The sequence below is a fragment of the Nyctibius grandis genome, chromosome 11, assembly GCF_013368605.1.
Source record: "Nyctibius grandis isolate bNycGra1 chromosome 11, bNycGra1.pri, whole genome shotgun sequence".
Classification (NCBI taxonomy): domain Eukaryota; kingdom Metazoa; phylum Chordata; class Aves; order Nyctibiiformes; family Nyctibiidae; genus Nyctibius; species Nyctibius grandis.
In genome coordinates, this window is record NC_090668.1 from 16,757,335 (window position 1) to 16,782,185 (window position 24,851).

The 24,851-nt window shown below is 41.7% G+C and overlaps 2 protein-coding genes across 5 annotated transcripts in view; one reads left to right on the top strand and one right to left on the bottom strand.

Annotated features, from left to right (window-relative positions):
- The window catches only part of TM6SF1 (transmembrane 6 superfamily member 1), a 20,807-nt gene extending 10,083 nt beyond the window's left edge, over positions 1 to 10,724 (top strand). The window contains exons 7-10 of one of the 4 annotated variants that reach the window (XM_068409850.1): positions 2,219 to 2,323; positions 4,428 to 4,520; positions 5,553 to 5,672; positions 10,349 to 10,724. In XM_068409850.1, the coding sequence (XP_068265951.1) occupies positions 2,219 to 2,323; positions 4,428 to 4,520; positions 5,553 to 5,672; positions 10,349 to 10,540 (510 nt within the window). In that variant the 3' untranslated portion in view covers positions 10,541 to 10,724. The remainder of the gene's footprint in view (positions 1 to 2,218; positions 2,324 to 4,427; positions 4,521 to 5,552; positions 5,673 to 10,348) is intronic. The other 3 variants (XM_068409852.1, XM_068409851.1, XM_068409853.1) reach the window with 3 other exon arrangements.
- A 1,208-nt stretch (positions 10,725 to 11,932) lies between these two features.
- The window catches only part of HDGFL3 (HDGF like 3), a 38,855-nt gene continuing 25,936 nt past the window's right edge, over positions 11,933 to 24,851 (bottom strand). Inside the window, exons 3-6 of the mRNA XM_068409854.1 lie at positions 23,932 to 24,070; positions 22,476 to 22,634; positions 20,741 to 20,887; positions 11,933 to 13,347 (exon numbers count right to left, since the gene is read on the bottom strand). Coding sequence (XP_068265955.1) covers positions 13,342 to 13,347; positions 20,741 to 20,887; positions 22,476 to 22,634; positions 23,932 to 24,070 — 451 coding nt within the window. The 3' untranslated portion in view covers positions 11,933 to 13,341. The remainder of the gene's footprint in view (positions 13,348 to 20,740; positions 20,888 to 22,475; positions 22,635 to 23,931; positions 24,071 to 24,851) is intronic.

A 24,851-nucleotide genomic window follows, 5' to 3' on the forward strand; every position in this document is an offset into this window, starting at 1 on the left:
ATAGCTTTTTCCTGGAAGTGAGAGAGATTGCAAAGCGTGCCCACACACTTCCTCGCTACACAAAAGAAACAGCAGGGTTGGCAAGATGTGTGCAGAGTTCAATGTTGTTTGCAATAAATGGGAAACCTGTGGCAGGTCATCTCTACTCAGTCAGTGTACTTAACATGTAATCCATTTTAGCGTGTATTGATGTGACTTCTCTGTGTTAAAAGAAGGGTAAGGCAAAATGACTACGTAGCTGAGGTCTGTCAGCAAAGCGCTTACTGTTGCAAATTCTTGCTTCTGCTTCTTTTAAGCTTCGCGTTTTCATTTCGTTTGCATAAATGTGTGCATAGAGAAAAAAGGTGCACGTTTTCTCTACTCTGGCAATTTCACAAACTGGTACTGCACCAGAGGTTGTTTCCACTAATATTGACTTTGTCTCCAAAACCTCTAAGTACAAAGTTCTATTGTAGCTTTGTGATCACAGTAAATATGCACATTCATTTAATATACCTTTTGATAGGAGCAGTGATACATATATATATATATATATATACTTCATACTTAGACAAAAATGAAAGAAAATATATTAATCAACCTTACAACTTTCCATTATCTTTAGGTAGTCTACATCTGAAAATTACTTGCAGCTCAGCAGCCATGGGAGGCCTTTTGTCTTTCATAGGAATAAATAGTAGAATGTAGATATTCTTTGCAGGTAATATTATAAACATTCCTACAATAGTACTTTAAATAATGTGAAGTGACACCATACTACCAAACCAGGCCTGTTATTTGTGTTTGAAAAACAAAGAAGGATGTCACTTTTTTTTTTTCCTGAAAAAGATCCTTTAAAAGAAAAAGTTCTGTGAAAGGGATGGCCTGTGTGTTTAAGATAGCCTTATTTTTGTTAAACCACAATTTGGATCTTGCAGTTCTTACTCAGGAATTGTGCTTGCAAGATCAGTTCTCCTGTTTCAATAACTTTAGTGTGAGTATTTTGATCCTGAGTACTTTTGACTGCCTCTACATCCTAATTATTGTTTTGTGCTTTGGAGACAATTCCACAAGTGTATAACAGGAAGGAAATCAGGTTTTTCTTTTGCTGTCTGCATGCCAACACACTGCTAATAAAAAGGAAGAGGAAATGAGCAACACATAAAAATGTGGAAGTTTTCCCTCTGAACTACAGAAAGATACTCTGATGTGCTTATAATTTTGTCTGTGACTACACAGTGCTGAAAGTCTACCTCAAATCATTTCTATGGGTCCTGTAAGTTTTACCGTGTAGGCAAAGAGATGACTTTGGTTCCTCCAAGCCATCTTCCATGTTAGATACCTATATGGCCTTTGCTACCATAGAGTGTGAATCCCTCACATCAGCCCCTGTGGTGCGGTGGGGGGATTACTGTTCTAAGGCTGAGGAAAGGAGACGCAGAACAGAACAGATCCAGATGCGATGAAACACTTCAGTGCCCATCAGAGGAATCCATAGCATACAGTAATAAAAGAATGAAAGGAGGCTTTTCCACATGCTCCATATGCACACACACAGTTCATTCTCTATTTCTGCATTACATATTAAGATACATTATTTGCTCACTGAACTCAGAGAACTCAGCTGGCCACAGAAAAGCTTTTCTTTTATGCCAGTGATATTCCATTAATTTCAATAGTGATACAGGCTGCTGAAAACCAGCATTCACTGTCAATAACAAAATGGACCCTCATTTTGCTGTCCCTCCAAACAGCACTTTTACAAAGTGTATTAGATTCACCTTCAAATGTTTGAGACAAACCTACATTTCCAAAGCTTTTCTCCATAGGGCCATTCAGGAAAATGAATTCATTCCAATTAACAAAAGACACAACTTTGAAGAAGTTAGTTATGCTGCTTTACAGCCTCATGTGATTTCAGAGTTAGTGTTCATTTGATTTAGGTTGCTTCGAAAGTAAACTAATTTGTATTGAAGTGGCTTTAGTTGGATGCATCCATTTCTAGAGTTTATGCAGATTAATTTTCCTCACTGCATCCTATAAAGTCTGAAATCACCTTTTTAGATGTGGAAATCTTTCTGTCTCTGAAAACAGCAGGTAAATAGGGTAACGTAACTGAGAACTAACTGCTTCTATCATAATGTTTCACTGCTTCAGCCTTCTTGTAGTGACTGATCAGGAGTTAAATACATGTCATGTGGAACTGGGATGTACTTACTAAACATGTTCTGTGTTGCAGGTGGTTCAGGAAGTCCAGAAGAAAGGACTCCTAAGACGACCAATAGATTTAATGTTAGCTGCATACCTCATTCTAGCAACGGGGTTTTGCATATTTAGGGGCATGGTAAGTTGAAGATATTTTAATATTCTGGTCTCTAATTTTCAGTCAAACTTTTAAATTTGAAATCATTGTGTCTGTGTGAAAAAGTATGTACATTTTGGTTAAGGGAAATCCTGTGACCTTCAGGGTTGGAATAGGCCTTAGATATATTAAGGACAATTTGATTATTTACGACAATTAGTGGTGCTTTTCTTCTCCATTTTGCCCTGTGTAAAGTATGTTTTTCAGAAGAAAGTAGGTGCACAATCACAAGAGTAAACAGCATCCCAAGTGCGGATCAGCATGACCTAAAACTGTTTTCATTGATCTGGTGTTATTTATGTATGTCCAAGAACATGGAAACAAACCAACTAAATTAAATCTGTATTCATGGTTTTCTAAACAGAGATGCATAGTTAAAATTATATAGGAAACCAAGTTAATTTACACTGCATGAGTTAGAGGAGAACATTTCCACCTGAAAAAAAAATGATCCACATGACCTGAACACCACATGTTGTTTCTACTTACCAAGAGCTGATTTTTTTAAAAAATGTTTGCTTTTTAAGCATAATTGATTGAATTAAAATTTCTGAGGGAATGAATCAGTACTGAAAATGCTCAAAGTAGATAAATCCAGTAGTAGGTAAATCTAGTCCTTGTCAGCTCGAAAGCATTTTCTGTCTTAAGCAGAAGGGAGGTTGTGTATCATTCAGTGAACAGAGCTCAAATGCCTTCTTGCTCGATTTGTAGATCTGATCCTGTCTAGCATAATTCCAGTAAGAGGAGATGATAAGTATCCAAGCAACATTTTATTTACCTAGCGCAGATTGTCCTTTCATAGTTCTGCTCACATTACTCTCTCATCTTCTGCTGTTTTTCTGAAAACTTGCCTCAGATATTTTTTTTTCTTCTAACTCGTCACAGACTGCTTTATTTCTTATAGATCATGCTACTTCAGAGCACTCCTGATGCAGGTTAATCAGCTGTTTTACCTGTAATTTCGCTGTGGGAAATGTTAATCTCATGCTTTAACATGTAACTTGGTTCTGCAATCCCGCTTGGTTCTACGGTCCTACTTCATTCCTCAGAATTTTTTGTTGATTTTGAGAGCGTGGTCATTTCCTTATATATTTCGTTTACCAAATAGGAACTGCTTACTGGCCTTATACATACAGAGATCAACTGAACATCTCTGTGTAAGCTGCAGTAACCATGATTTTGTGAAGAAGCTAATAAAACATAACCCATTATAGTCCACTCAGAGCTGCTTCTTGGATGCCCATGTTGAAAAAGAACAGGGAGGAATATCCACTGTTTGTAAATCTTTGCATTTCCCCCTCAAAGTCACACATGAAAAATACACATGAAATTCAGTTGTGCAAAACTTACTGTTCAGTCCTGTAATTTAGGCATTGGCGGTGCCTTGCCATAAAACACTTAGTGACAGCTGTTGACACAGATTGCTAACTCATTTTAGAGTAGTATTTTTTGTAGTAGTTTTAAGGGCTACTAAGAAAAGGAACTACTTTTGCAACTGGGTCTCTTCATGTTTATTGGGAACTTTATTCTTTCTATAGGAATGTAAAATCCAATAATCTCTCCTTTGCTACTCTCTTTTTAAAAATTATTATTATTTTAATTAAGCCCTGTTTCTCTGCATTGCTCTCCACTGCTACCTTGCCACAATGCAACTCTTTTCTTGGACTACATTCATAGCTTGCTATCCTAAAACTGGGTGCTTAACCTCAAGTTTCCACTCTTTGAGCAGTTTTCCATTGGAAAGTTCATTTGCTGGGATCAAAGTCTGTTTATCAGAGCAAATCAATAGCAATTATACTTTTACTACAGCATAGCCAGCTGACTGGAATTCTCTTCCAGTCACAATCTTTAAAGCAGGCTGTCAGCATTTCCTCACAAACCCTCTGAGCAGGAGCTGAGAGGAGGCTGCATTTCAGCTTTTTAATGGGTGATCAAATGGATCACCTTTGCAATAGATTTTGAGCAAGACTCCAGGGTAGCAGTGCTGCAGACCGCTAGTGAATCTCTAGGGCTGGTAAGAGGTGTCAGGTCAGCTCGTTTTAGAACGAATTCTTTGTTCACGGGAAGTTTTAAAAATTCTTCTTAGATTGCTCTGGATTGCCCTGCTGAACTCTGCCGGCTATATATTCAACTTCACGAGCCTTATATAAAAGATCCTGCTGCCTATCCTAAGCTTCAGGTAAAGCATTGACTGTGGAGCATAGAGTGTTAAGAAGTGATTTGTTAACTGGCACAAAGATGAAGCCATGGGTTTCATAGGTGACAAGATCAATAAGGGAAGCATTTGTTCATGGCAAGTGAAATGGTATTTCATATTTTTTACTACAGCCATTACAGGGAGTAAACTCTTTGTTGTGATAAACTTAATTTGGATTCAAATCAGTTACCTAGAGTTACACATCCTAATTACTGAGGCTTCTTTTAATATATCCCATGAAACAGATTTGCATGCTTTTTATGATCATTCCCCTTCCTTAGAAGGGCTAAGTAGACTTTCAGTCTGAAATAATGGAGCAAAAAGGAGTGTAGTAAGGACTAGATTCCTTAAGCTTATGTTATGCTTCTGTCACCAGTGACACACTCCTTGAAACATGACACTTTTTTTACAAACCCTGTTTACACAAGCATTGCAGAGGAGGGAATGTTGTGCTTTAGTTTTGCAGTGTTTGCAAGGTTGCCATTCTTTTGTCACCCTGGCTGCTGCATGGGGGCAGGGCCTGAAGTGGTGAGAGGATTGACAAGTGAGGCAATGAGCAGAATCCAAATATCTCTGCTGGACCAGTTCTTTCTGGGAAAGGGGTGGCTTGGGTGTATCTATCTCCCACCTCCAAACTTGAAAGTGCAGTGGAGCTTGAGAAATGGACACCGATGTTGTGTTGGACACCAAGTTAGGACAAGCCATGCTTATTGGCATGGTATCAGGGTGGCAAGGGGTAGAAAAACATGTCCTGGGATAAAGTGGATTTGGATGGGGCAGAGAGACAACAGCCTGATGGCTGTAGTGGAGGCCTTAGGGTAGCTGGATCCAGTGAACAGCATCCAGGTGTGAAATTCTTTTCTCAAAGAAGTCACAGCTGCAAAAAAGCCTGGGAATCATTGCTGCCAGGAGTGTAGTTTTGAATAGTCACAACTCCTCAGTCAGCAGCTGGCTGATTTTTAAATGCATCTCCCTCAGACTGCAAAGCAACTAATATTTCTGTTTAAAATGCAGATGCTGGCATACATGTTCTACTCTGTGCCATACTCTGTGGTTGCTCTGTATGGCCTGCTGGTGCCTGGTTGTTCCTGGATGCCTGATTTAACCCTTATACATGCTGGAGGACTAGCTCAGGTACTTCTTTGTAACATGTTCATTCTTGAATTACAAGTTAATAAGTAGAGACTTACGGAATAAATAAGGGGCCCAGGGCTTGATCTTCCCATGCAGGTTTTATGCCATTGTAACTCAGATCACCTTTTATAGCTGTAAAAAACTAATTTAAGGGAGACGAGAATCCCTGGGCCACAAACCACAGTAACACTAAGACATGCTCATGTTGCCAAAGGCAGACCAATGGTCATACTTTTTTAACACATTCTGTTCTGATTCTCCTAAATAAACAACTGTAGTTAATTACTAAATGGCACTGATCGTTATGAGAAGACTGGCCAAACCAAAAAAATGCAAGAGGAACTAGTAAATGCCTTCTTGTGACAGCTAGATGAACATTTAGCAGTTGAGACAGTGCCAATTGATTTATACTGTATGTAGGAAATGAAAGGTGCTCTGAGCAGCCAGACAATGCAGAAAATATGCACGTAATCCTGCGACAAGAATGAGAACAAAGGGACACGGCAGTAAGTGTAATTGAGGTACTGCTATTAGACAAACACAGACCAACACTTTGTTCACCAGGCCAGAGACAGCAACCATGGATTAATGCGCAGTAAGGATGGGGGGAGTGACAGTTTGTTTTCTATTTGTGAGCAACTATCACAGAGAATGACTTTTTTATTTTAAACACACCAGTTCTTGAATCACCAAATCATATCAAAACAGAATCTGGCAAACATTAATGAGGAGGTTTCAATGCTCAAAAGGTATCGTAACTATCATACAACTGTGTTTGGCCCAAATCTAATCTAAAAAAAGCACAGGCTAGCTAAAGTAGGCAAGCCAGTGTCAGGAACCTCTCCCTACTGACAGATTACTCAGGTTTCATAATTCCCCAGTCAGTCAGGAAAGAAACTGCTCCTTCAAAGATTATTTAGCACAAGGAAAAGTAAACCAGAACTCAAGAGTGTGCTGACCATGACAACCCTGCAAATTTACCAAGAAGCTCAGCCCCCCAGATTGGAGGTGATTTTCGTTTGGTTGGTTTTGGCTTGTTGGGGGTTGGTTGGTTGTTTTTTAAATGTTTCCAATAGCAAACACACACTTTTTTTTTTTTTTTAATGGCACTTTGTACCTTTTAGCTGTATGATTAATACATGCAACATTTTGTTGCTGAAATCTAGAACCCCTCTGTTGTCCTTTGTCGTTTGGCTTCAGGATAATGCTGATTTATGCATTAGACAAGGAGAGAAAAAGCTACCCAAAGTTAACACTCAAAGTTTCCCACCTTACTCTCTGAAGCTTGTCCTAGGCACAAGCAAAAGGCATGGGCTGACAAAAACTAACTAATTGAGAGGACTCTGTGTTGCTGCACACTCCCCACATTTTATCCTGACTCAAAAAACATTTCTTTTAAGTTTGGGGTTTTCGTGTAGTTTTGACTTTAACACACTGCAGAGTAAACTTCAGTCATCCCACAACTGAACATGATTTAATTAATTTGACTTGGTGAACTGTGAGCAACCTGAAATGAAAAACATGTGTGACAATGAATTGGAGGCTCACTTCTCTACTTTTTTGTTTTGTCATTTTGAGGCACAAAATACATTTCCAGGTTTGTCTACTGTTTTCTCAAGTTAAAACGCTTTTAATTGATGATTAAAACATAAGTAGTTACTGAAACACACTTTGCTTTCTGTTATGCACAAAGGTCCAAAAAAGGTAAATATCTAATGATGGAAACAGTGGGCATTGCCCTGGGAATGAATACTGCTCCTAGAGATGGGGAATGTGGGGATTTTAAGTATTTTTTTTCTGTCATTATGAAGTATGCACTTCTTATAAAAACAAGTCTCAAAATACCATTTGATGTACCTAAACTAAGAACTCTTAAAGCGCCTAGCCTTTCACACACAAAGAGAAATATTTACTGTTTTTCAGAATTACATATAGCTCTCAGCTTGAATTATTCTGTTACCAACATTCAGACCCCAAAGCCAGGTTGTGGCCCTTATTGGACTTTCTGAAGCTTCAGGAAGAGCTCTTTGAATGTCACACAACAAAAGTACCAGGAGCTTTTGATTATACAAAAGGGCTGGAATAGCAATTTAATCAAGTTCAGAGACTATTTCCCTATGCAAGTGAGCTACATGAGAAGGGATGAAGAGCCCTGCTACCCAAAACCATTGTTTCACCAGCTCTCCGTAGCTCACTTCCCTGTTCTCTCAGATGTAGAAAGTTTTTCTCTACTCCTTCTCCATCTATGTGCTTTCCTTAATCCTGCAATTTTTGGTGGCTAGTTTCTGCAGTGCCTCTTGTCTACAAGAGAATCTAAACCCAAGGCACAAATTTTTCTAGGTTACTCTCCCCCACTCTATTTGATGGCTTTCCTTAAGCTCATAAGACCTACTCCAAACCCCTCCAAAATCAGTTACAGGCTTTGCCTGATTTTAGTCAGTTTTAGAGAGAAGGTACAGAGTGAAGAAGGACTCCTAACCTTTTTCCAGGCCCTCCTCTGTCCCTAGCTGTCCCCTCTGTCTCTGAGCTACTGGTGAGTGAGAGATCTGCTTTTAAGACACACCCCCTGCCCCAAGGGCGGGGGGAAGCAGAAGCAGAGTACAGTCATGGAAAGGAAACACATGAGATTAAAGACATAACACAGTTTCCACAGAGGCAAATCAAATTAAAAGGGGAAAAAAGTGACTTTAATAGACCTAAATATCCTCCCTGGTAATGAAAGGAAAAAACAACGTGTTATATTGAAAGACAATCCTAATAAACAGTAACTTCATTATATGGTGTATTATTAGCTAGTAAAAATCTTCATGGGGTACAAATAGAACAAAATGTTTCTACTTTTTATAAAGCTTAAAGCTCACTAACATGCCACAACTCTTGTTAGAGACAAGACCACAAATAAGGCTTAGATCTTCAAAGGCATCGAGGAGGCTGTGGGAGTTCTTGGTCTCTCAGAAGCAGCCCCTTACTGCTCTTTCTGACTAGGCTTACTATAAACTTAGAAATTTATTATCAACTTACTATGATGCACAGCTGGCCACTCTTGGGAGACAGGCAGGCCTTGCAATCCTCCATAGAGAAGTACACAGCTTAGCATCTTGTTCACCCCAGTAGAGACTCTAAGATACTACCAGGAGGCTGTTAGTATCTAGGGAAACATTAGACACCCCAAACATCCTACCTGAAGCCTGATGATAGCTGGCTATCTGCTGGGGAACACTCTGGCTGCTTGGGCTGAGATGGCTCCCGAGGTGAAGGAAGGTAGCAGAGATCCGAGCAAGACCATCCAGGTGCTAAAAGCAGTTCTTGGCTGAGACAGGTGAGAACAAACATGCTGCAAAAGACAGCTTGACTCATGGGGCTGATATAAAAAGGCTGCTGATAGCGTGCCCCTGAACATCTGTTAACTGTGTAATCGCTATTTACAGAAACATGCTAAGTGGCACTCTGCTGAAGTGTGTTTGTACTTGATTTCTGTGATTACTCCATTTCCTGACTCAGGTTTGCCAGATCAGCTCTCCCTGTTAAGTGGAGGTGGTTAGAATCACCTGAAAACCGATTTCCTTTTCTGTTTTGATGTATGGCCTCAGCCTAACCTTTTGCTAGAGGGGTGTGTATTAAAACACCTGCACTGTATTTCACCTTCTACTTTGCTAACTGTGAACAGAACTGTGTTCTTTGTGAGTCCAAGATAACTCCTGCTGAAGCCAGAACAGAGGACATGATTTGGCCATCGTGTACTTCTCTGTGTTACTAAAATCCTGGTGTCCCTTTCTCCTGCTCTGCTTAAGATCAAATTGATGTTTTAACTTCTCAGATCTCCTCTGCTGCGCACTAACTAAATTAAAAAAAATAATTGGACACACAATAGTTAATGTGAATGAGCTGTAGCTTGAAATAGCAGGTAACAGATGGAGACAAAAGACAGCGACTATCCTGACGCTTCTATCTTTAAATATTTGTTTATGCTAAAAATATGCTTCAGCCCAGCAAGCTTGTCTTTGCATATAACCTTCACTGTAAACTTAACCTATACTTCAGAACCACCCCCAGCCCAAAAGCCAAATATTGCAGACATTTTCTGAAATCATCAGGAGTTCTGGGCTCAGAATCTGTAAGACTGGGTTTAAGATTAAAAAAAAACAAAAACCAAAAAACCCTAACAGAGCTTCCAAGATTTTATTTTCTAACTTTACTCTGAGTGAGCGAGTGTCTGTCTGCTTCTCCTTGATGCCAAACGCAACTCTCTTAGGGAGGTTGGTGCGAGTCCTGCCCTGGGCTGAGGGTCCGGAGCGCAGATCTCTACAGCGATGCACGCTGCCGTGGCCGTTTGGCTGGGGAAGGATCGTGGACCCGGCTGCATGAATAATCACCTGTAAGCCCAGAGTGAAATCCTAGACCTGATGTAAAGATCAGTGCCACTATGTGCATAAAATACACCTCCTACCATGGTACTGACAGTTCTCTTATGCCTCTTATACGCAGATATTAATGACCTTAGTTTAGGGTGTATTTTTATACCGCTGTGCAGAAGTAGGATGGGTAGTTCTGGAATAAAAGGGCTGGCTTGGAAGATGTCGCTGGAGATGCATACTTGCATGCAGATTATACTGTCTTTCCATAATATACAGCAACTTTACCTTTTTTTTAATATATACAATATATACACACCACAGGCTCAATTTTCCCATATTGGTGCTTCTCTTCATGCTCGAACTCCCTACATCTACAGAGTCCCTGAAGAAGCAAAACAATTTTTTCTGATATTGAACATCATGTATGGAATTCTTCCCCAGCTGTTGGCTTACAGGTGTGTCCACAAGCCGGAGTTTTTTATGAAAACAAAACAAGAAGAAAAAGCGGAATAGCACAACTGTTTTCAGCTCCTCTGTTTGGCGATGTATATAATTGGGTTGGGATGGAATTGAACTGCTCAAATGGAACCCAAATGAAGCGTGTAAGATGTGTAAAATTGCACGATTGTGTAAAATTGCACGGTCTGGTTTGTTTATCCTACTCCAAAAGGGAAAATAAAGATGACTCTCTTCAGTACCACTTCGCAACATTTTGACTTTGTGCTGCAGTGGAGCTGCTAGTTCCCATAGCTATTTTTAAGTAAGCTGCTTTGACAGTTTTAGAAATACTGCCTGAAGTTAAATAATAATAATGATGTCAGTGTTTAGCCTCCGCACGCTGAAGAACATCGGTGCTAGGACGCCCTATACAGAGCTACTGTAGAATGTGAAGGTCAACGTTTTGAAGTGTCAAAAATTAACATCCATAACTCTGTCACATGCACATGTTTTATTTGTCCAACAGTATGTCTTGTGGGTCAGCCTTGTTAAAAATCCCAGGAAATCTTTTAAGAAGCAATCAATCAGCTCTCATGGTTAAGACTCCATAGATGATAAGCAAATCACAGTTTTGTTAATTCTTTCAAGGATTCACTTCTGCAGGGACTGCTCGTCTCCTTGCAGTTAAGCACGTGCTTACAAGCACGGCTGAGCTGGGCACGGAGCGCTCGTTACCTTGCACAATCAGGCCTTACGCTGTAGCACACATTTTCAGAGAGGAGGGGTTTTTGGCCGTGTTCTTCTCCGCAGCTACTTTTGCTAATGCTGGTGGGTCATAAACAAGTAGCAGCAAATACAGCGACCTTGGTTTGTGTAGTTTATGTTCCTGTTTGCAATCAGAACTATTTCTGTGGCTCCTAGGTGTATTTATGCTAAAAGCAGTACATTTAGTGCCTTTCTCACAGATGAAGTTAGCTGATCCATTTTAACTGGAAACACTTCATTTTGGGATGTTGACTTTTGGGTGTTTTGATTAGAGAATTTTAATTGCCTTTTTAAACCTCATCAGTAACAAGAAAGCATCATCTCATGTGCATGCGTGTTGCACCCTGCACAAGGGGACTTTCAGAGCAGCAAGAAATTCATGCTTTAACGCTCTCCCGTTGAACACTGAGGTGTTGTTCACAGCAGTGCCCGGAAGAGAGGACCCAGAAGAGAGGTTTTATACCTCCAGCCAAAGGGGCAGGTCCAAAAGAACCACGCCACATCTCAGTCAGTGCTTCTCGGCAAAAAGGACCTTAGCCATAACCTCCTCCAGCACCCAGCCTCCCTGGCGCGGGCTCCTTCCGTGTACGCTAGAATTTGGGATAGCTCCATCCCAGCACGTCCTCCCCGGAAAACCAACCCCGAGCTGCTGGGCTGCGACAGGACGTGCTGTCTCATAAACAGGTATTTGAGCCTCTGATGTTACTTCTCATGTTTTTAAAGAAACTGTGAATACATTCAAGGTGAATTTAATAACCTCCTGTTATCCAGAAAAGGCAAAGTACAGAAAAAATAAAGATCTCACCTGCACTTGTATCTATTATGGTCAACTCATGTTAACAGAATGTTTTGCTTTAATACTTGACTTACATTAATACCTCACATTATTACACGTATGAAGCCAAATATGACGCTAACTTAGTTGCTTACAACCTCAAACCTTACTCCCAATACACATTCCAATAAATTTATTCTGTAAAAACAATACATTTTTTTGTTTTCTTTTTGTTTTGTTTTTTTTTTGGTTGTTTTTTTGTTGTGGTTTTTTTTTAGTTTTTTACAGTAAACTCGTCAACTACAAACCTTGAATACGCAAAAGATGTCCAAGGACAAGCAGAACAAGGATTGATAAAACCAGACTAAATATGTTTTCACAATAAAAGCTGGCATAAAAATAAATAAAAATCTCTATTATCACAATAGCAACAATAATGTACACAGAATAATGGATTTGGAATGCTTACTTACTAGTCTAGTTCTATTTCCAAAAGGAAAAAAAAAAAAAGCCAGAACGACAGCATCCTTTTTTAAGCCTTTCAGTATTTAAAATTGATGTTTTCTTTTGGTTTCCCATAGGGTTCTATATCACAGTTAAGCTTAAAAATGGAAAGCATCCAAATGAATGATTTCAAATTGTGTTGGCATTGGAAAAAATCCTTGTATTAATCTAAAGAAACACAAAAAGACTTTCACTAACTCCACATATAGGAACTAAGTCAGATAGTGTACATTACATCATGATTTTGAGAAGTATTAAGAGTATAGCTAGCTAGGTACTTCTAATAAGGAAAGGTATTTTATTACATTATTGAACTTGGTGGTGATCTCAACTGAAGAAGAATTTTTCTTTTATGTTGTAAACTGATCAAAAATCAACAAAGTATGGATATAGGGAAATTTAAAAGTATGTTTGTAGGTGGAAGATACTGTTGTAGTCTCGTATGGAGGGGACTCATTTCTAAGAATTACTTGTTTTTAAAAAAATGCTGATTGAGAATGATATAATTTGGAGTTACACCTTTTCTAGCTAGAAAAGGAATCTAAAACATGTTCAAGTATGCGATATCTTCATAAACCTCAGCCACTGGTAAAGGGCAACTTCATGCAACCAAATAATAATGAAAATCAAAAAGTAACCCTTAGAAAAAAGGGTAAAATGTCATTTCTGCAAACACAACAGAGAGGAATGTGAGTAATGTGCATACAAACTGGGATGCTGTTGATGACACTAATGACAGATGTGGTGACTCATATCAAATCCAAGAATATTAGACAACCAAACATGGAACCTTCTTGTGTTTTCCCTTAATGTTCAGCAGTCATTTTGTTGGTTAAGTCTGAAAGAGAAAGAGACAGAAAAAAATATCACATTTAATGTAAGAAAAAGCCTGCTGCAACAAACTGGATAAAATTAATGCCGTATTCCTACACTTCAACATCACGGGTACAAGTAACCACCTGGTCTGTTTGAACAGAAATTTTTTTCTAGAAAAAACTGCTTACGTTACATCAACTAAACATACTGCTACAAAATACTAAAGAATGCAGTTTAAAAGTAAACGTTTAGGGCTTTATTCAAATATGCAGTGTCTGTGGGTTGGTTTTGTTTTCCCCAACCACTTAAATACGAACCTTGCAGTTAACCTCACACACAACCACATTTTGCATTTTTGCACTGCACTAAATCACTGCTGTGCGTCCTGCAGGAGCTCGGGCACTGCTGCGCTCCTGAACGCCTCGCGAGGAGAACACCTGTCTGGGCAAACGAACGAACGCTCAGCAAGGATGAAGAAAGAGCAACAGTCTTCAGAGCTAGCGTATCTGAATGTTGCTTCTGAAAAGGCAACGGTTTGGGCTGGAGTTCCCTGGAAGGTGATGACAGAAAAGGAAGAAACTCCCACGTCAGGACTGAGTCAAGGTCAGCTCTTGCTTCCACTGACATTAGATCACAGACTGTCCTCGCGTGATCATGGCAAGGGTCTCCAAGTCGCGGTTTCTTCATGTTAAACAGAGAAAGCAAAACTCGCCCACAGGCACAGGGACACGCTGCTTTTGTCTGGCAACATGAAGACATGCAACACTGCATGACTACCTGACCCCGAGCAAGATGTCCCTTCTCCTTAGTAAAGAATTCAGAGCGTGAATGCTTGTCCACCCACACCCTGACGGACAGAAATAAACACAACATACAAGCAGTACGAAAGACTTAGTACTGTATTTGGTGGGATCATCCAAGGAAAAAAATCAACATCAAGGAATAAGTGGGGGGTACAGGTGAAATCCACTGGGGAGGACGGAATTTTCATTTTACCCAGGATCTGGAGGAGGATATGAGAAGAAGACATTTTAACGTCGCTGCATGAGCTGTTTGCTGCCTAAGCTCTCTACCCCTCTGGCCCATCACCCTTGCTGTGTGTGATGCCATGGCTATAGCGGACTATGGTCCGCTATCCAAGAGGGTATGGGCATACAAGTGCCCGCTTGGCAGTCTGGGATCCCAGTCTGGTTGCTGCACTGTGTTTGTTCAGTGCGGTTCTTCTCTCCTGCAACAAAGGGTTTGCCAACAGTAAGTAATGGAAACCTGCTCTTTCCGTGTGGGAGGTCCTGGTACATCCTGACTAATGACAAATGATAAGGGGTTATTATAAAATGCTCGTGCATGTAGTGAGGGCTTACAGGAACTGCCGGAGCCCTGCCTCCCCCCAAAGGTGTAACAATGGGCTGATCATCCAGAGCACCGCACTGCCATTCACCTCGCTCCTGTTTAAGAGTCAATGAGATTATCCTTGCAGATGCTTTGGAGACGTGGCTTGGAGGGGTTGGCTGCCGTTTCTTCCCTTCAGAGGGAAGTGCAGACATCCATTAAAACAACTACAAATGCGCAGTCAATCAAACCATTCCTTCTGCTGAAGTTCTTAATGACAGCTGCTACCCTGCCCTGGTAGGCAGGATGGGTGGTGAAACGGTCGGTCCCTACGGTACCACTGTCAGATGCAGTAAGGAAAGCTGTCCTTTCACAGCATGAAACCTTTGCACTTACTAACTCCCCTCTGGGCTAAGGCCAGAAAACCGGGTAGGCACCAGCCTCACGTGAGGCGCTGGGAATGTTAATACTTCCACCCCCTGGTGTCTCACAGATCGGTCTGTTGGGCCACGGTGTGGCACAGGAGGGACAACAAAGAGCCAGGTATGCAAATCATCCTCTAGGATTTTGAGTTTCCAGTACCATCTTCCAGCATGACCCACGTTTTGCCTCCCAGGCGCACTCCCAGGTGCCCCAGAAGTCAGCAGTTCTGTCCTCCCCAGACGCAGGCAGCCCCCGGGGCCAGCGGGGCTGCACAGGGACCCCGGCTCCCTGCCCTGCCCAGGCAGCACACGGTGCTGGCAGCTCCCGCGGCAGCTGCTGAACGAGGATGCGGCAGAGCTGCGCCGTTGCCATGGTCTCCACAGTTTCACATCTCTTCAGAAACAGATAACTCACATCATCTTTGAACAAGGCCCTCAGCTGTACTGTAACATACGGCACAACGTGTGCCGCACTGAGCAGCGCTACTGCACACCGAAGAAACAGCGCAGGATCTGACTGACTCGAGTGAGAAATTTCAGTCATCAATAAAATTGAAGGACAAAGAACACAGAGAGCAGGGAATAAAACTAAACCCACAAATGGCTTTGTTTTTTCTGGCACTGAAAATTCCTTCCTCAACAGCGTCTGGCAGCTGACTCAGCCATCCTGCACCTTAAAGGCTCTTGCTGGATGGGCAGAAGGATAATGATTTACTTGCTCTGTATGATCATTGTTATTCCATGTTGGTTTGAGGTCAAAATGGTTACAGGATTCAATGTACCCAGAGACGCAAAGAGTGTATTTCTTCTATACCAGCTGCTTTAACCTCAACTTGCATTCAGACATCCATGTTTGTCCTGAGCTATGTCCCATTGCCTGATTTAGCAGTGCTGTTATCCTGACCTATAGGAAGGCAGCAGAAAACACACCTTTACACCCAGGAGTATGCCACTGTTTGATTTCTACATAGAAATTTTTACTGTGTAATAATTGAACACATTTTTACAAATGTTATCTTTTTTTGGAGGGGTAAATTTTAACTCAAATTGCTGAAAAAAATTCAGACAAATACATACTGTTTTCATTTTCTGGAAAAACGCCCACATAAATGGTTTTACATTGAATAGAGCCCTAAATGCTACGCTTTTAATGTTGATAAAACCCCAAACCCGTTACGCAGCCTAACCAGCGTTATTCTTGAGAATTAAAGAATGAAGAGTGAAGGAACCAAACATCTCAGCACCATATCAGAAGGACACAATGAACCTGTATTTCTCTGGCCAGTTTGGCCGTAACGTGTCTTTCACAGCAGTTAACTGGAATTGTTGCTACCCCACAGGAATATCACAACAAAAAATACGTCCTGGACACAGGCTGTTTTAAATATCTTCTCCCAATTGCAATAGTATCAGATGGCAGTAATTTTGGACCAGATTTTGATCCCCTTATTCATGCTGGCAAGCAGTCATCTCCACAAATAGATCCACTGACTCCCATGTTAGTAACTGATTGTCAGCATGAGTGAAAAGATCAGAGTCCTTTACCCCACTTTAATATTCGGGCTGTACCAGGAGCAAAAAAATGTATTTCATTTCCAACATATCTATTATTTTTCAGAGCCTCAGTGAAATAATTCACCTCCTGAAAGGCAACCCCATGCATCTGTACACAAAGAGAATGCCTCATTTACCAACACAATGTCCGGACTGTCACTAAAATAATGAATACCAAAAGAAAAACTTGCCACATACCCTGAGCGCTGACCTGAACATTCAAATACTCTATAACAGGGCAGGGACTACAGCCAGCTTTCAAATGTCATTCTATGGGTATCCAGAGAGTGAAAGTAAAAAGCAACTTAGGTGTTCACTTACAAAGATTCAGAGTTAATGCCAGCCAAGAACCACACACACAAGTCACTGGAGATTTAAATGTGGAATGTAAATCTGCTGCCACGAATTCACTGATTTATGAGCTAATTTTGTACCGTAGAAAGTAAACGACACAGAGCCATGAATACTGGAATATTCTGTTTATGTGGTGTTTTGAGAAAGCCAAAACAATTTAATATTTAACAGCAGAGGACTGTCATGGGGGGTGGGGTCTGTGACTTTTGACTTGAGCAAATTCTGGGATGGGCTGTCTTAGCTAATATATTATTAGTTAATTAATATTGGATAATAAAACCCTGAGGTTCAGGCTTTGCATCTTTCTGGGGAAGGAATCAGCCAAAGAACAGCAGTGAAGGAAAGAGCTTGAGAAACAGGTAGTGGCAGGACACAATTATAAACTGTGGCTGAGTCTGAGGAAGCTAATGTCTCTGCTGTTGAGGGTGCCTGTAGTCCTCAAGAATAGTTGAGAAACTAAGGGATGAGATAAGAAAAGAAAGCAGCTTTGTCAACCCCAGGGATCAAAAAAAAAAATCACAAGTTGAGCCCCTGAACAGTGTGAAATTGGCTGAAAAAATATCATAGCTTTGGAAGTACTTTTATTTGCTCTGGGTTTTGAGTCTTTAGGAAGCCATCACTTCCCATTTTCAAGCTTTCCTCTACCACCTGGAGGTTAGAAATTTCATTAAAAAATATAGATGAAGATGCTCCTGCAATCATTTGACTTCAGCCGTTAACCCTTCAAGAAGATCCCCATAATGCTGAGGGTGAGTGTGATTAAAGGCAAGGTTCCCTCTGGTCTGAAGAGGGCAGATGTGTCTTCAGCCTGCAGGCCAGGCATTATAAAACATAATCACTACCTCATTGTTATTAGTATTGTTAAGAGAAAAGCTGCTTGTGTCCTTTAGGTGTGGTCAGAGACCTGGGCAGTGCAGAGCACAGGAGGCAAAGGCTCTCCAGGACGCAGCCGTGGGGAGCACTATGCGCAGGGTAGCTGAGCCCGCAGCCTTCTGCCCACCTGCCTTCCACCGCCCTTCCCTGCCTCCACCACCAGGCATCCTTTAAGCAGCCAGTCATGGTGGCAAAAACAGGGGCATGAAACATGCCTATCCTTGGGATCAGGGCCCTGAGCCCTTGTTTTTCTTGTCTCTTTGCCCTCATGATACCTTTCTACAAGTTTCTTCTCAGGTGTGGGTCTCACGCAGCCCCCAGAGCTCATTTTGGATGGTGCCTGGCGCCATCTCATGGCCAGATGACCGGCCAGAGCCCGTCTGGGCTGGCAGTGGGCAAGGCGGTGGGCATGCAGCTCTGCTGCTGCTCGCTGGGGAGGAGGAAGCCCATCTTCTTCAGACTGCCTGGTGTTGGTCCAGTGCTCTTCTCACAAGCTAAATGATTTTAAAGAGACATAATCTCATCTATGATGGTGTCTTTTAGCAGACCTAGACGTTCTTCCGAACTCATGCATGTGAACAAGAGGACCATATCCCAACTCTGCAGGCACATATTGGTCTTTTTTGACCTTCCTTTTTGTAGAAGAGAAGTTCAAGTGCATGGGCTGGAGGAGCTCAACACCCTCCAGCAGACTCCCAGTCTGGATGTCCAGCAGGATGTGGCTGCAGGACAGCCGGCCCTGTACCCCAGGAGGTCGATCTAGAGACGTGCTGTGTCACTGGCTGTTTAACAGCAACTGAAAAAAAAATCTGATTACTCTTTCCCTGAGCGCCTTGTGTCTGACGAAGGCATATCTTCTAAAAAGACACCTGGCCTGGCTTTGAGGATGCCAGGAGATGGAGTGTCCCCTCCTGGTCCTAAAAGAGAACTGCACCACTGACAAAATCTAAAAAGAGGATTTACATGTGAAATGCTGATTCTGCGGCAGAAATGCCCACAGTGAAATATCTGGATCAGGATGTGAATTTCTCCAAACTTATCAGTGCTTTTATCTCAAGCTGCCCTTAAAACCGTCTCTCCATCTCTCTTTAGTACCTGCTACTAAAATTTCACCTTTCCCGTAATGTTAAAAGCACCCAAGATTTAGTTAAAGACTGGTCGTTCAAGTGTGAGGTCAAGCTCGAGTGCTGGGGTTGCAGAAGTCAGAGCAGGGCCAACTCCTCGCATGGGTATGACAACGTTGACTGAGTATTCCTGTGGAGTTGGTGCTGGCAGGAAGGACACAGAGACCGTTGATGATATTTTAGCATAGGGGCTGAGATATCTGCAAACCTGAAAATGCTGCAGAGCACCATGATGTTCTAGCATGCTCAGCTCTACCTCCCAGCAGTTACAAGCATGTCACATCCAGAAGGAAGAGCAAAGAATGTCACCAGCCACAAAGCCAACACCCTATGTGACTTTTTAGCCACTTAATCTGCGACTGACATAACTCAGTAAGCATTTGGTCCTTACATGGAGAACATGCCTCTGTGAACTCCAGTCACACTGCCCTCCTGAACCTCTTGCCACCTCAGATGGACTTTATGGCCAGTTTGCTCACTCAAATACCTATTTGAAGATATGAAAGTGTCACAGGGTCCACTAGCCAGAACATGGGCAACATGCACACTATGCTCTGACCACACTCATCAGCCCCAGACTCTCACATTCTGTGGGCAAGGTGCTGGGAAGGCGTCTCCTTGTCTCAGGCTCTGGCTCAAGCCAGCTGCTTGTTCAGAGTGAGTGGGAGACAGTCAGGGCATATGATCTTCCTGACCCCACGAGCCACATATCGAAGTCTTTATAAGGCGAAGAGCCACAAAACATATACACTGTCCCACAGAGAGACAAGGGGAAAGGAAGCTCTGGGAGGAGTCTTTAAGCAGGAGACAACAGTAGCTCCCCAGAAGTGTTTTGTGAGAAAGGGTTGAGCCTGAGCATGCAGCTGGGTGCTAAGGCACCTCAGCAATGTCAGATGAGAGCCTGTGCTGGCTGGCTTCCTCTCACACCTGGGGATTCGTGTCACTCAGCAGCTCCTGTGACTGCCCAGCCCGGCTGCTGGCCTTGGCATGGGAACCACACAGGAACTGGTTCTGAGCTGGAGCTGTAAGCGCTGGAGCAGGGAGGCCTGTGCTGCTCCAAAGGGTCAGAAATAGTAGTGGTTAGTAAAGGTAGCTAGTAAAGGTAGCTGACGACTAACTGATTCCCATACCAATTCCCCTGCTCAGCAGCCTTTCTTTCTGTTGTTGCGGTCACAACAGAATAATATTGATATGAACACACAACTGACACAAACATAAAACCTGCTGTGGAGCAGACTGTATATCCCCTCCTTGGAAGGTCATATCCCAAGCAGGATCTGCCCTAAAACCTGCAGTATGCAGAGCCTGTGAAGTGCACATGAACCCACATGAACTCCAAAGAAGTCAGCGGGACTGCACAAATTTTAAACAACTGTGAAAGGATAAGCAGGCTCCCACTGTTTAGTGAGCCAAAATGCATTACGCAAACAGTCTGATTCTGCTCTCACATCAATTTTGCATCGTTCCAGCTCATGGTTTTCAGTAGTTCCTATCAGCTGACATCCATGCAAGTGTTGGAACAAAAATAATGCTTATAGTATCTTTTCTCATTCAGTTGTTTCTCTAGAGCAAAACTTGTACTAGTGCAGGGACCAGTCCCATGTTTCCGTTCTAGACACATTCTGAGCACTAAAATGCAACGTAAAAAGACGGCACGTTGTATGCACAGGTCACTGCGACACAATGTCTTTCACCCCCAGCTCCAAAGCCCCCCAGTAGCAAACTGCATGGGAAGTGAATTATATTAACAGAAGATTACCCCTTCACTGGTTTTCTGCAAATCTGAAGAAGTGTTTCTTGTGTCATTGCCTGCGTCCCCAGCATCAGAGCTGCTCTTATTTTCTTCCTCTTTGCAGTCCTTATCATCTTCATCTCCAGGAGATTTCCGTGACTGCTTGGAGGATTTCTAAAATTATCAAAAACAAAGTTAAAAAGTCAAAACTGAGCTTCAGTCAGAGAAAGACACTTTTGAAATGTATGTGGCATGCTGTCTGATCATGTGGTTCCCTGTTCAAGGTGAATATTGGGGAGGATATGTGGGGTGAAAAGCATTTTTCAGGTGAAGTAGTGGGAGTTACTGCCATCAATGAAGCAAAAGAAGAAATTCTCTGTTCAACACAGGTTGGCAGCACAATTGACTGTCAGACAGACACAGTAACAGGAGATGGGTATTAGTGTTGGGTCACCTGTAGGTTTTGCTAGTTAATGAAACAGATGGTACCAGCTTGACAAAAGTTTTGATTAAACACAGAGATGTAAAATGAGAATAACATTAGCAGAGCTGCTTTCCGTACTTTTTTTAGTGCTGTCAGCTTAAATATATTAGCATTAAAGCCATGTGGAACCGATACATCTTTTCTGCTCTCTTTATGTTATGCAATTCTACAGTACAAAAGGATAAATTGTGGCATTAAGCCACCATTTTCCTAATCCTCTGTTTGCCCAGAGTCTTCTGGAAAGAAGATGGTAGACCAGACCTGAATTTCTAATGTAAAACACACAAAGGGGGTGAAATTACTTAATACATTTTGTTCAGTGGATGAACCACAAAAACTCCCGCTCTCTCCCATATTGAGCCTGGATCAGATTGTTTGCTTGCTTCTTTCCATTTCATTTAGTTTTCACTTTCAGAGAAGAATAACATGAATGTGAATAAATATGACTGTGCCACACTTTCCACAATTTTTTAAGCAAAGTACAGACCTGGAGGCACACACAGAATTGGAAGAAGTGACTATAATGTTGCTCCCTTTCACCCAGGTGACAAGTGAGAAGTGTATCTGGACCCAAAGTTGTCACTACGCAGGTGATTACGTTCACCAGCCATTATGAGGCAGTCTGAGACACATTTAGCTTCCTCATCTACGCTGTTACTTAGGTATCAACAGGTCAGGTAGGTACTACAATGTAGGTCTTTTATCTACAAATTGAGTGCCCTACTCCCTGCTTAATGAATTAGTTCTTCCTCCCTCCCATTCTGTATCCTGTATTTGTGTATTTTACACTCAGCTACAACAGGAGCAGCTGAGCACACCTGACCCTACCATACCGTTTAGCATGGCATCTGGGGCACTTGCACTGGAGACAGGAGAGGGAAGCCTGAATTCTCCCAGACAGGAACCAAACCTGAGCTCATGTCTCCTGGGAGGCACACTATGAAGGCTTTTTTTGCTCTTCATGGGGAAATACCTATCTAAGGTGATCAAACCTATCAATCCATCTTTGCACGGATTTTCTTTCCAGCCCTTCTGAACTCCTTCCCATACTTCCATCTCCTTCTCAAAGTGTGGGCACTGGAACAGGGCAGAGTATTTCAACTGCTGTCTCACTAAGGCTGTCGACAAAACCCAGAGCACTTCCCTTTGCCTGTTTGAACACCATCGCTATGGTACTGGAATCAGAATGCTGAAGAAGAATGAACAGATTGCCATGAGGTAGACAGTATTCTAATTATAAATGCACATGGGTAACAATGGAAAAACTCAGAAGATAACCTTTGAAGTGTAGGATTTTTTCCGTTTTGAGCCTGCTTTTTCATTCTTTCTTTTTCCTTTTCCATCCTCTTCTACCCGATCACCTTCCTCCTCACTGCTGGCATCTGCTGTATTTCCTCCTTCTCCTTCAGTTTCTGATGAGCTCTGTTGCTGAATTGCCTTTAAGATAACAATAACAATAATAACATGAACAACAAAAATATCACTAAAATCTATTACTTAATTTTTGTTCTGTATTGAAGACAAATACTGGTAACAGACAGCTACCCTTTAATCACTATTGTCAGGAAGAGCTCAGGTTATTCTTGCAATTATCAAGAAAAAGGTCTGCAAAGGCAATTTTCTCAGTCACCACTTGGAAACAGTTATCAGATGCAGATTCTGGGATAGCGTGTTCTGAAGGGTTTACACAGAAACAGAAGATCTGATAACAAAAATGCTTTTGCTGGAGAACTAAGGGTTGCTCAGTGGGGAGACCTGGCACGTTCCACTTTGGGCAAAATTATGCAAACTTTTAGCCTTTGGCTGCAGTAGGAGAGGCTTATTCAGGAGAGAAGATGGCTGCTACAACCCCCGCAAAGGGCAAGGTCTCTGTGTTACAAAAAAGCAAACATTGACCAGGAGGCTGAGAGCTCTTTGACAGTCCATCTCCCACAGACTATTCACTAGATTTTTTTAAATCCCCAAGAGCATGCAAAACATCTGTAGGGCTGAAAATATGAAACAGGAACTGAGAGGGGCAGCAGCTTGTATGCAGGTGGTCCGTATCTCTGGTTTGTAAGGTTTTGTGCTAATAATGTAATAGGTGCTCGCCTTCTTTTGGAGGTGATTTCTGTCTTCAAAGGACCACATTTTTTTAATAAGAAAAGTTCTTTGGTTTTGTACAGCCCACCAACTACTCTTCTCCCCCTCCAGCTTCACTGACTTTTTGCTCCGGACATCCAACAGGGAGAGCTGTTGTACAGCAGCTACTATCTCCTGACAACAGCTTCAACCTCCACCTTCTCACCCCTCACAACTTTGGCAGTGGTGTCCTACGTGTTATACATTACTAATGTAAAAATCAAAAGTGCAGTGACCTTAAGGTCCGTGTAAAATACACCGAACCTGCTATAAAAATAAACAACAGAAAGAAGTCAGAAATTATTCATGTTTATACTGGAGTAAATAAAACCTTCCATTTTTAATTCAACTAAATCTGCTGCAGAATTTTCCACTTCACCACCCCAGAATATCACAGAAAGCAAAGGGCTCTGCAGTATGATTAAAGTTCAATTTGTCACAGAGTGCAAGACCACAGCTGCCTTTACATTGCACAATTAAAAGAGCTGTGAAAGTTTCTAGCTCCACCAAAACCAGGACCTTCCACATCACTCACACAATGTTTACATTGACAAGTCGTCCTCAAAGAAGAAAACAAGAAAGATACGGAGGAATAGAAGTGAAAGTCATTTACCTGATATCCAGTAAACTTTACTCCAGGGTTGTTTTCTATTTCCCACAGGCCTTCATTAAATCCTTTTCGCTTGTTCGACTTCCCAAACTTATCTTTATATTCTTTATATGGGAAAAGGTCTTTGGGCCCCAGGAACGCACTGCATTTTAACAAAGGTAACATTCAAAAAAGGACTTAAATTCCTCCTCTTTAAAAAAACCCCACATTAACAGTGCAAATGTTTTCCCTATTCTTCTGCTCATTCCATAATTTCTTTTTCAGTTTTATTTATGTGTTTGTTTATTTATTTATTTACCACACTGGCTTTGAGTTACGGCTGTTAGTCTGATTTAATGGCTTGGCTCACCATCCTGATGTTTGATGTTGCAAAATCATGCTGGGTCTCTCTAGAAACATCTAAACCGAGACTCATTTATTATATTAACCACTGCTGGGAACTGGCACTTGAACAGTTTATGAAAAGGATTATATGACGTAATTGCCTGTGATAGCAAGGGATCAAACTTCCAATCCTATGTGTTACAAACCCAGAAAGGCCTAAAAATACCATATGAAAAGTTAAAGCATGTAAGGAGTGCCTAGAACCCACGAGCCAAAACTTATCCTTTGTACTACCGGACAGAAAAAGCAGAGGCATTTATTATTATCTATATCGCCAGTAAGCCTGGGAGCTTCTTTCTTGGAATAAGCCCCCCACATGCTAGATTCTGTGCAAACACAATAACAATGTTCTCTTTCCCAAAAATCTTATAATTTCATATAAGACAAGAAACAATGGATGAATATAGGCAGATGAGTAATACAAGGAAACAATGAGACACACAGGGTGCTTGTGGCCAAACTGTTTTTTACACAGCACAGCAAAGGAGGGATTTTGTGCTCTGCTGCTACATTAAGTCAGCTATGCACTAGGCCAACTA